The 11,894-nt window shown below is 45.5% G+C and overlaps 1 protein-coding gene and 1 long non-coding RNA gene across 2 annotated transcripts; one reads left to right on the top strand and one right to left on the bottom strand.

The window, feature by feature from the left end:
* Nucleotides 1–1,767: 1,767 nt before the first annotated feature.
* Nucleotides 1,768–10,105, bottom strand: tfe3a (transcription factor binding to IGHM enhancer 3a). Its single transcript, XM_044134129.1, has 11 exons — nucleotides 9,948–10,105; nucleotides 7,552–7,650; nucleotides 7,368–7,430; nucleotides 7,106–7,271; nucleotides 6,834–7,037; nucleotides 6,064–6,167; nucleotides 4,240–4,352; nucleotides 4,067–4,123; nucleotides 3,806–3,881; nucleotides 3,570–3,717; nucleotides 1,768–3,494 (listed from the first exon to the last, which is right to left on the bottom strand). Exons 1-11 carry the CDS (start codon nucleotides 10,088–10,090, stop codon nucleotides 3,183–3,185), a joined length of 1,485 nt encoding a protein of 494 aa, XP_043990064.1. The 5' UTR covers nucleotides 10,091–10,105; the 3' UTR covers nucleotides 1,768–3,182.
* LOC122841149 lies at nucleotides 4,069–10,235 on the top strand. The gene is made up of 3 exons (XR_006372351.1): nucleotides 4,069–4,395; nucleotides 9,267–9,549; nucleotides 10,099–10,235. It is a non-coding gene; the product is annotated as an uncharacterized LOC122841149 (long non-coding RNA).
* Nucleotides 10,236–11,894: the final 1,659 nt, after the last annotated feature.

Genomic DNA, 11,894 nt, shown 5'->3' with positions numbered 1-11,894 from the left:
GGTTTCCTCTGGATTATTGGGGGGTTCATGTGTGAGAAACAATTTGAGATGTTAATCTGACTTCTTGAAGGATTTGTGGTAATAAACCATCAGGTTATAAAAACTGATTCCTTCTGTCTTAGTGGAAAAATAGTTTGGACTTTTTTTAGTGACGTTCTCCAGGATTTTACTTGTGTCTCAGATTTACACAAAAACTACAAACTGATCACACAAACTCTTGTCTTATTTGAATAAAACCGTCTCTGATTACATCATGGTTGAAGTTCTAAGGCGGGGGCCCAAAGTGGCCCCTGAGGGCCGGCGTCCTGCATGTTTTACTTCTCTCCCTACTTACAACCTCCTCAGCTTGTCAATGTTCTCCTGAGGCCTCTAGTGATCCGTCATTGGATCCAGGTGTGTTAAACCAGGGAGAGACCAGAAACATGCCGGCCCTCGGGGGCCATTTTGGGCCCCGTTCTCAGGCCAACGATTGGCTGCGGTACATTCAGTGTTCTTCAGACGCTTCCTAGCCGTAAACTGTCTGCAGCTGCTGTGAACTCTTCGGTGACGTGTCTGCGTCAGAGACTGACGGGTCAGCAGGGCGGGGCGGGTGGGACAGGATGTGCACCCGGTACCAACAGGAAGTCTGTTTGTGGGAACAAAGGCCAGGACATTCAAACAGGAAACAGGAAACCACTGAGAAGACAGTGGCTCCTGACCTCTGACATCAGCGCAGAATCAAAGACAAACCTCCTGTTTTCCCCTCTGATTGTTAGGAGAGAAAAAAATCGATTTGAGTGATTAAACGTGAATCAGATTAACTGAAACACGTTCAGTGTCTCAGCCAGCAGGGAGCCCTCATGAACCCCGAACTGCAGGTCAACCAGAACTCACACCTCCAGAAACAAGACTGCTTTTCTCACCAGCTCCTGTCAGGTTCAAAGCGCCCCCTGCTGGACAACAACAGAACACAGAAGAACGGACCTTAAAAGGGAACAAAATGTTACTGTTAATGTATATTTGTTTTTTATTTTCTGCTTTACAATTATATGTTGTTGACATACTAACCTGTGAGCTGAAGCCAGTAAATTCCGGCTGAAACGTCTTTTGATAATGTGTTCAGCAGAGAGGTTATTAATTATTATTCTAAAAATACTCAAAACTCATCAAACAGATCTCTCTGCTTCCTTTATTTTTCAGATCTTATTTACTTTTTATTTGAAGTAGAAATTAAATCGTTTTGTCAAAGCATTTAAATCCTGTTTGCTCTGTTTCTCTGAATGACCACAATAAATATCCATGAAGCCGAATGTGAAGTGACGTCACACTGCTGTAATATTTACGGGATCCCACAGATGGCAGCATCTCCACTGGATTCAGAATATCTGTTGTGTTTATGTTGAAATGTTTCTGTCTTTTGAAATTTGATCAATGCCACATTATTTGCTGAGATTTAATTTTCCAAGGTTATGTTAAATTACCAAATAAATTTTTGTTTCCATTGAGAACAGACTTCAAATTCTGAAAACATCTGCTTCCTGAATTTTCTTCTTCCAGCTATTTTTGAACCTTTTGTTCTCATGGCTGCGTCAGAACAACATTTGAGCAATTTGCTCCAAAGATGGAAAACAATAAAAGTGTGAAAGCAGAAAGTAAGTCTGTATTTTCTGTTTTGAGATGCTTTCCTCATCATGCTGATGCTGAGACAAATATTAATAGTATATCTGTGACTCTGATATTGTTCTGAGAAAAAGCCCATCTGTTGTACATGGAGACAAAATAACTCACGTTTCTGTTTGAATATTTATTCTATATGAAAGGTAACAGAGTGTGAAACTCAATAGATTTAAAAAACAATCTTGGCTAAGATTATAAACAAACTACATGTAAACATCCTTAACATAAATGAAAACAGCATGAAAGACCAGAGAAACAGATTTCCCTTTGTGACCAATTCCAGGTGATTCCAGGTGATTCCAGGTGCAGTGAGGACGACCAGCAATGATGCTAACGCACAGCTAATAGCAGAGATGATTGTAGCTAGCTTCATTTTCAGTGGCTGAGATTAGAAACATGAACAGCAGAGAATGTCCCACACTTCCATCAATTTCCTTTGGTTGAGAATGTAGCAATAGTTAGCACTCTGAGCTAACAGCTAAAGCCAAAATTATGAGAGTTTGGAAACTGCTCAAAATATCAAAAAGTTTCTATTTACTGCTTGATTAAAATGTAACAGAATCATCGCGGCACAGCTCAACCGGCACTCCAGCTAGCTGTTAGCATGTCGTGACCATGTTAGCATGTCGTGACCATGTTAGCATGTAATCATCATGTTAGCTTGTTATCATGTTAGTGCATCTTTATCCACTGCCAGGCACAGGTCAGAATCAGAAACACTTAGACCTCCAGAGTCAATAAACTGACCAAAATAAATTCATAATAGATGATTTGTACTTGGAAAGCGTTTTATCAAGTCCAGAGGACCCAGACTGTCTGCAGGAGACTAACTGACCTATGAACCAGGACGAACTCCTGACAAATGGGTCAGGTAGCTTTCCCACAATGGAGGACTTCAACAAAACTGGCACTAATACATGAGCTTTCTTAAAAGATGCTAACATTGCAATGAGCCAACTCTGGAGTATCTGCCAGTCTGGAACCACAGGGTCCAGGTACCGGCCCGTGGTTTCCCTCCTGTAGGTTTTGAACTTTGTCTCCAGCAGGACATTGAAACACAGAAACAACCAGGAAGTAAACAATCTGGACCAGAAAAATTTCTCTTCTTATACATAAAATCTCCATAAAATCTTTCCAGCACACTGATTATAGATTTGTGTGAATTTACAGCTTTGTACAAGCAGGTGAGTAACACACCTGAGGGCTCACCTGCCGAACCCACCGACCTGCTGAAATCAGCCAATCAGATGACAGCTTGTTATTTAACCACCAGTCAGCTCTGGTGTTGATCCATCTTAAAGTGAACGTAAAGGTTACCGTGGCAACACTGTGAGGAAAACGTCACCATGGTTACACAGCAATGACTCGCAGCGGTTAGCATGAAGTGGTTACCATGGTTACGTTGTCTGTCTTTTGTAATCTGAATATGTTGGACATCACAGATTATAAATTGTTCTATCAATTTCTTTGATAAATCTTTGACCCGGCCCCCTCAGCCAATCAGAGACCAGCCTTTGGTGACATCATCAAAGGTCCTCCTCCATGCTGAAACTGCTCCGCCGGCTGCTGGTCTTCGAAGCGCCGCAGGACAGCAGCGGGTCGGACATCACAGCCCCGCCTCCGTCCTCCTCCATCAGAAGCCCCGCCCCCAGGTCGCTCAGCCCCGCCCCCAACTCCGCCGCCAGGTCCGTGGAGAAGACGGCAGACGCTTGGTGGGACTCGTCCAGGTCCATGAAGCTCAGCGACGGGTTGGGCAGCAGCGGGGACAAGAGCGACTGGGGGTCCACGGAGACGGAGGACGAGGAGACGCCATGAAGGCGAGCCTGGAGCTCCAACTCCTGTCACAAAACACAAATCACTTCAGCAAACACAGGACAGGACACACCCCTTAAGTAACAGGCCCCGCCCCTCACCTGTATGCGCAGCAGCAGCGAGCGGTTGGTGCTCTCCAGCCTCCGCTGCCTCTCCTCCATCTCTCTGGCTCTCTGCTGCTCTTTCTGCAGTTTGCGGATGTAGTCCACCGACGCCTTCAGGATGGTGCCTTTGTTCCACCTGGTTTCCCTGAACAGCCAATCGCAGAGCATGCCTCGTTAAGGCCATTAGCGGTGCCAATAGCTGTTAGCGTAGCATGGTTAGCATGAATACTGACGGGTCAGAGGACTTGGGGATCAGTGCTCCGAGCTCCTTAATGCGGTCGTTGATGTTGAAGCGCCGCCTCCTCTCGACTGAAACATAAAGGTCAGACAAGTTTAAGTCTGGATAAAGAGTTTCGGTTTTCACATGAAATCAGTCCAGACATGTTCCTCTGATGTGGAATCAGAGTCTGTATCGACTGAACCGCCTCTTCCTGTTGCAACAGGAAGTCCTGAGCTGTGATTTGCTGAGAGGTGCAGCACTACTCAGTACTCACTCAGGTTGTGGTTGTCCTTCTTCTGCCGCTCCTTCATCAGAGCTTTGGTCTCCACGTCTACAGACACAAGGAGAAGGAGGAGGAGGACCAGTCAGAGCTGATGAGCAGGAAAACAGGAGGGTTCTACTGCAGATCGGACCGGACCGGGTCTGCGTTACATTTGTCACATTTACCTGTTAGCTCCTGCTTGATGGCATGCAGGTCGGCCGGGCAGCTGTTGCTAACGGCGACGGTGGGCGTGGACATCCCTCCGTAGACATCCAGCATGTTCCCGGCTGCCGGCAGCTGCAACGGGCCAATCAGAGGATGAGAAACACGCCCTGCTGCAGGTAAACCTACACCTGGACGACCAGTTGGTTCCGACTCAGCCGACCCACTCGGGTCAGAGCTTTGACCCACTTTAACTCAGTCATTTTGACACAATGGAACCTTTGTCATTGTTTGTTTCTGGTACGGTTGTAAATCTGACGCACAGCTACATCTGCTCACGGCAGCAATGAATCGTCTTCTTTCAGTTCATTCCTGCTTCGGAATGATCTGATTGGACGCTGAGAAAAGCTGTTGCTGTTCAAGTTGTGCTAAAAGCAGTTAGCCTTTTGAAGCAATGCAACCCTAAAATAGCATCTCAATGCTAACGTACAGCAGCTAATGCTAACATCAGCACCGCAGTCCACATTTCTAAAGCGTCTTCATGAATGATCAGATGAATTTATTGGAAAACACTTTGCTCCAATCGGAAGGAAAATGATTAACACCTCAGTTGTTGAGATCAGATGGTTAGTCAATAATGTAGCTGCAAAAATGGCCACTGAATCGAAAATGTCGATGACTTTGTTTTTTTCTTCATTACAAACCATGAAATGAACTGGATTTTAATCGAGTCCCAGAACTAGTTTGATGCAAAAGGAGTTAACGGTTCCTGTTTGGAGAGAATCGGATCAACTGGTTACTGATCTAATCCCAGTTCCTGCTTCTGCCACAAGGGGGAGATGTTCCACCTAGAAAATCCTCCCGGTTCCACTCAGGACCATCTATCGGTTCTGGCTCAATCCAAATGGGTCTCAGCACCACTGGTTCTACTGGGACTCTGACCTGTGAACTGGTTCCACTGGTTTTACTGGTCACCTTCTGGCTGGATGAGAATCAGCCTTAGTCCTCCTGGTCTGTTTCCTGCCAGAACCAATTTGTTTTTAAAGGAAACCTCTGACAGACGGAGGTTCTGCTGACTGAAGCATTTTTGAAAACAAGCAGCACAAAACCTCCAAGATCAGCAGGAACAGCCAGAAAGCCGTGGATACTTGGTTAAACCAGGCCTGGAAAACCTGGAAAACCTCCTGGAAAACCCAGACAACATCCTGGAGGTTCTAGAGAACCATCTGGATCTGCAGCATCTGAAGGTCTGAAAACAAGACAAACTGCAACTTTTACCTCTGATTTAATCCTCCTCTTCTCATGATCCGGCAGCAACACCAAAATCCTCATGTTCTCCGCTTTCTCACACACACCCTAACACACACACACCCTAACACACACACACATTAACGACACACACACCGTGAGATGCAGCTCTTCCTCTTTCTGTTCAGACAACTGTTGAAAAATGGGGAAACATGTCCTTTAAGAAGAACAGAAAACTCCCACAACTTCATTATCTCCCTGACACACACACACACACACACACACACACAGAGACAGTGACGCTCCGCCCACTGAGAGGGGGAAGTGTGGAAAGCTGAAGTGAGACTGAGTCAGCGGCTGCACACTGTTGGTCCTCTGAAAGAAACAGCGAGCAGTCAGTCTGCCCCCTGCTGGCTGGCTGCAGAACAGGAAATTAGCCCCGCCCACTTCACGCTTAAAACAAATCACTGAGCAGTCGGACTGATCCAGAAGGTTCTGATTAAGCAGAACATCATGTGACAGAAATCAATGGTTGGATGGTTGGTTGGATGGATGGATGACCATGGTTGGATGCACTGCATGGATGGATGGTTGGATGGGTGGATGGATGGTTGAGCTGCAGGCCAGAGTCGATCAGAGTCAGAAGATCCTCGTTTAGACTCGACTCCAGGCTGATGATGTCATCAATGACTGTTTCCTCCATCTAAAGAAGAAGAAGAAGAAAAGATCAAGAAGAAAACTGGTTGGATGGTTGGTTGGATGGATGGATGAATGGTTGGATGGATGGATGGATGGGTGGATGGATGGTTGGTTGGTTGGTTGGATGGATGGATGGTTGGATGGGTGGATGGATGGTTGGATGGATGGTTGGTTGGGTGGATGGTTGGTTGGTTGGGTGGATGGATGGATGGTTGGTTGGTTGGTTGGGTGGATGGATGGTTGGATGGATGGATGGTTGGATGGATGGATGGTTGGATGGATGGATGGTTGGATGGATGGTTGGTTGGGTGGATGGTTGGTTGGTTGGGTGGATGGATGGTTGGTTGGTTGGTTGGGTGGATGGATGGTTGGATGGATGGATGGTTGGATGGATGGATGGTTGGATGGATGGATGGTTGGATGGATGGATGGTTGGATGGGTGGATGGATGGTTGGTTGGTTGGGTGGATGGTTGGATGGATGGTTGGATAAGAGCGGCAGCAGCAGCTCCGTCTCCAACAGGAAGTGGTTTTTCTGACTTCCTGCGGCCTGACTCAGATCCTCTGGAGGCGCCGACTCAGCAGCTGCTGCCAGACAGGAAGCAGTTGGAGCTGACGCTGCTTCCTGTCCGGCTGCTGGCCATCACAGGTCCAACTGCAAAACATGCTGCTGCCGACCCGGTTCCGGTTGTTACCTCCTGCTTTGGGCTGCTCTCATTGGACAGCGTGGCACCAGAGTCCTGCTGGGGGGAGGGGCTTGGCTGCAGCGCTGGCTGCTGATTGGCTGTCATGGTGTTGGACAGGTACTGGCGGACCTGCTGCCTCTGGGCCTGCTGGATGTGGTACCTGGTGGGGTTCTCCAGGTGAGTCTGAACCTGTTGGAAACATAGGGTCATTAGTGCCAGCCTCGGAAGCTGGGTTTTCCTGCTGGGCCGGACTGTACCTTCAGCACCTCCACGGGAACCTGGGCAGGTGTGCAGGGGGCGGAGTTAGCCAGGCTGATGGGAGAGGAGGACTCACTGCATCGCTGAGCCTCCCTCTGTTGCTGCGCCTCCTTCTGCTGCTCCTCCAGCGCCTGCTGCCGCATCAGCCCCTGACGCATCAGAACCCTGCAGGAGCAGAGCAGCAGGTGACCTGTGAGCGCCCCCTGCAGGACACTCAGAGAATAACAGGTACCAGGAAAAAAAATAGGTGCGGCTGCTCACCGGGATGACATCACCGACGGAAGAGATGAAGAAGATGATGAAGAGGGGGATGCTGCACAGGAGCTGAAAGGAGAGATATAATGAAGTTGTCATGGAAACCACTACACTGACTTTCCAGAAACTAGTCTGAACCTGGCCAAGAGGTAGTCGGTACCTGGACGATTTAACCTGTAAGGTGACTCACCTGATGCTGATTGGCTGGCTTTTGATCTGGTAGAAGATGTCACTGTCTTTGGGAATCAAACTGTCGACCTCGATGTCGGCCACAATCCCAGACTCCATCCTTAAACGCACACAAAAAAAATCAACCAATCAGAACCAGGACTCAATCGACCAATGAGCTGACAGAGTTAGCTTCATCATCTCATGAGATGTCCTGCAGACAGAGATTTGCAAACACTGGACTTCAGAAAAGAAGAGGGACATCTGGTAGCTGTCTAGTTTAACCATTTCCTGAGTGCAAAGGTGTTCTGGTTTTTATGCCGTTGTGGGTCCTATGGCAACCGGTCAGGTTTATGGGGTCATCTCTGCCCAATGAGGACGTGTTACTGACTATTCACAGGAAAACTGGAATTTCTGAATAATTTTGTATTTACAACAGGGGGATGCTTTAGAAAAACAGGGACGGTGTGAAAGCAGGGACATGTTGGTACAAAGGGGACATTTTTTATGTTAGCAGATTTTACATATGAAAAAAATTACGAGTTACTGATTAAAGATATTTTTAATTCTATTTTTCTTGCTACACCCACATCAGATTTAAGATGTCAGTCAGTTATTACAGTTAGAAAATAGAGACCATGCCCCAAACATGGTTGTAGTGATGGACTCAGACCTGAACTTTCAGAGCCACATTAAGACAGTTACAAAGTCGGCCTTCTATCACCTGAAGAACATTTCCAGGATTAAAGAACAAATGTCCCAGAAAGATTCATGTGTTTATCTTTAGTTGCATTGATTGCTGCAGCAGTGTCTTCACAGGTCTGACGAACAAATCAATGGTCTAGCACAGGGGTGGGCAACTCCAGGCCTGGAGGTCCGGTCTCCTGCAACCTATAGATGTATCTCTACTTCAACACACCTGAGTCAAATAATGAGGTCATTAGCATCTCTGGAGAACCCGACTGCACTTGGGAGGAGATTCAGCTGTTGGATTCAAGTGTGTTGGACCAGGGAGACTCTAAGAGTTGCAGGAAACCGGCCCTCGAGGACCAGGATTGCCCACCCCTGGTCTAGCTAGAGCTGATTCAGAATGCTGCTGCTGGAATTCTGACTAAAACCAGGAAGATAGAGCATACTACCCAGCTCTACGTCACCAAGTTGTGGGCGATGTAGTTTAAAGTAGACTTTAAACTTTAAACTACATCTACTTTAAAGTAGACTTTAAACTACTGCTGGCAGTTTATAAACCACTGAACCGTAATACATTAAAGAGCTACTGCTGTTGTTGTAGCCTTCCAAACCTCTCAGGTCTTCTGGTTATGGTTATGTTTCTGGTCTGCTCTGCATCCCCAGAATCAGAACCCAATGTGAAGAAGCAGCATTCAGCTTCTATGAACCACAAATCTGGACCAAACCTCCAGAAAACTACAAAACAGCTGAAACACTGAGTTCCTTTAAATAAAGGCTAAAATCCACCTGATTAGAGTTTGTTAACTAATAAACTCTGGATGACTGATCAACATATTTGATGTTGATTTTGATGATGGTGTTAGATTTTTATTGCTTGTTTCAATATTGGTTATAGCATTATGTTTTTATGATGGAAAGCTCTCTGAACTGCCATGTTGCTGAATTGTTTTATATAAATAAACTTGACTGTCCTGCTCAGGTGTTTCCCAGCTACAGTTTACATGTTTATCTACCCTTCATCTACTTTTGCTTTCTGTTCCCACGAAGCTTTATGTGTCTGAACAGATCCAGGCCTGCAGAGCAGTTGTGACTCATCACAACTTCACCTTCTCCCAACAAAATCCAGCTGTACCCAAAACAAGGTACCGAGCCGTTTCCCAGAACTGATCTGATCCGGCTCTGAATCCCAGTGAGGACAAACAGATTCATGGATCCAACAGCAGCGTGAGAGCAGAGGAGGACTGGCTTCCCTCAGTCTGAAGAGGAGGAGGGAGGAGGAAGGAGGAGATTCCTGACTGATGAGTCATCACTGAAGGTTCAGGGGTCAAAGGTAAAATAGAACACAACAACAATAACCTGCCATCATCATCTTCATCAGAGTGCAGATTCAGCATTCCACTCTGACAAATATTGACTTTACTGCAGCTTCTCTCCAGCTTGATCAGACCAAACTCCATTCAAAAATCACCACATTTAAGCTTCAAATCTAACTTTAATTTTCCTCCTCTGAGGTCCCCGCTCGTTTCACGGATCTATGCCAATACTATTCCAACAGAAATCACGATTATTACTGAGCCGAATTCATCCGAACCAACCGTTGTTCTGAATCAAGGTCTCAGTTTGCTTAAATAAGGCAGATATTTTATCCATAACTCCGATCACCTCAAAATTGACAGTTTTCTAGCCGGAGTGCGGGAACGAATAACGGGAAAACGCTTCCAGACTTACTGGACCAAGTTGAGAGTTTCAGCCGAGTCCAGGATCACGAACACGGTGTGCGGCTGAGGAACCGAGGCCTCCTGTTGGTTCGGCTCGGTTCGGCTCCAGTTCTGCTCTCCGGTCCGGACCTGATCCGAGCCGATGTCTGACATTTCTTCAGAGAGGCGCAGAGAGGGGCGAGGTGTTGCTGCGGGCGCCGGGATGAAATGAGGATCTGCAGCCGGGGATACAGAAGGAAGCAGCGGGGAGCAGAGACAGAGGATGAGGAAGAAATCTGGTGATGAAGTCTGACACCGAACCACACAGAGCTAAAACACACAGATCAGACAGGCACTATCTGCTGATCTAGAAACTCTGTTTCTTTTATTTGTTGGACTTCATTTGTTACACGTAAAATATTTCCCTTAAACATTAAGATTTCTCCCTAAATAAATACAACCACTACTGTTATTATTAAAGTCATATTCAGAAAATTAGAATATGCCTTCTGATGAGGCTCGTTTGTTAGACTATATTTTGAAAAAATAACCTTTAAGCAGTTATTAAACATAGTTTTCATTAAAAATCAATTTCTGCATTTAAAATATTTTATTAGTGGTTTAATATTTTGAATCTCGTGTTTTCATTAACTGTGCAAATAAATAAACAGAATTAACAGAAACAAAAGCTTTGAAACAACCATCTGGATAAGAAATAAATGCCAAATAAATTGGCCAAATAAAAACTAAACTAAATAAATAAAATGGCAAATCTGTTTTCATATCTTGTTTTAATTCAGTTTATCCCTTTATATAACAAGATGCAGCTTTTTTTTCATTCAACAAATTCAGTCTTTACAGGAGAGAAAAATCAAACGTGAAATAAATCTGATTTATAAAATGAACATTTTCCCGAGGAGCACAATGTTGACTTTTATATTTTATTGTCATTATAAAACTGTGTTGAAAAATAAATATATTGCTATTTTGATTTATGCAACATTACCTGAGATTTCATTTAATTTTACAAAAAAATATTTTTGCATCAAATCTGAATCTTTTTTCTAGTTGTTGTGTTTCTATGTTTCAAGGGGCGGGCTCAATGGCCGGCGCTGAACTCTGTTCAATCAATCAGCTTCTTCTTTCTCTGCCAACAGCCAACAGAATAGCGCAGGAGTTTCCTGGCAGCCAATCAGCTTCTCCACTGAAGCTCACAGACCGCCATGTTTGTTTTTGTCAAAGATGTTACGAAAAGAGGCGGAAAGGCGGTGGTGGTGTTGTTGGGATGGGGGGCGGGTAAGGGAGAGTTTGTGACGGGGGATTCCCAGGTAACGTCATCCTCCTCGACCCTGATTGGCTCAACTGAGCCGGATCACGCTCTGCCCAATCAGGAGAGTTCAAACAAAGATAAGGCGAACATTGTGACGTCATCACACAGCTGATTCAGAGTAAGAGCCGCTGATGACAATTTTTGATCTGTAAATCAGTAAAACATAGAACTGTGGGTCCGCTGTGTTCAATTAGAGCAGAACGTTCTACGTTCAGGCCCCGTAAAAAGCGTCTGGATCATCTGGAGGAGAACGTTCCCGCGACTGATTCAAACAGTTCCTGCTGTAATTTAGGGTAAACTGGTGGAGAGGCGAGCACCTGCCGGAGTTGCTTTTAGCTGCAGATTTCTTTTTAAAATGACCTGAATAATTAAATCTGTTCCTGAAAACATCACAGGAAGAGATTCCTCAGAATGAAAACGTGACGCCGCCAGGTGGCGCCGTCGCTTCTCCCAGGAAGAGCAGACAACTGAAACCCGTTAAGCCATTTCATCACTTTTATTTTTTCATTACAACCTCATTTACTTTATTTTACAGAGGTGCATGATGGGAAATAGGCAGCGACAGCATGGAAGGCAGTGGCCAGCCACTAACCAAAAACCATCAATCAATCAATCAATCAATCAATCAATCAATCAATCAATTAATGT

The sequence above is a fragment of the Gambusia affinis genome, linkage group LG01 (assembly GCF_019740435.1).
Source record: "Gambusia affinis linkage group LG01, SWU_Gaff_1.0, whole genome shotgun sequence".
NCBI lineage: Eukaryota > Metazoa > Chordata > Actinopteri > Cyprinodontiformes > Poeciliidae > Gambusia > Gambusia affinis.
This window is presented reverse-complemented; position numbering and strand designations above follow the sequence as displayed.

Bases quoted from the DNA above. Each gene is read 5' to 3' on its own strand.
- tfe3a (XM_044134129.1), bottom strand. From the start codon at position 10,090: ATGTCAGACATCGGCTCGGATCAGGTCCGGACCGGAGAGCAGAACTGG. The intron at 7,431-7,551 runs GTGAGTCACCTT...CTCTCCTTTCAG, and splicing joins AGCCAGCCAATCAGCATCAG to CTCCTGTGCAGCATCCCCCT. The intron at 7,038-7,105 runs GTACAGTCCGGC...TGTTTCCAACAG, and splicing joins TTCCCGTGGAGGTGCTGAAG to GTTCAGACTCACCTGGAGAA.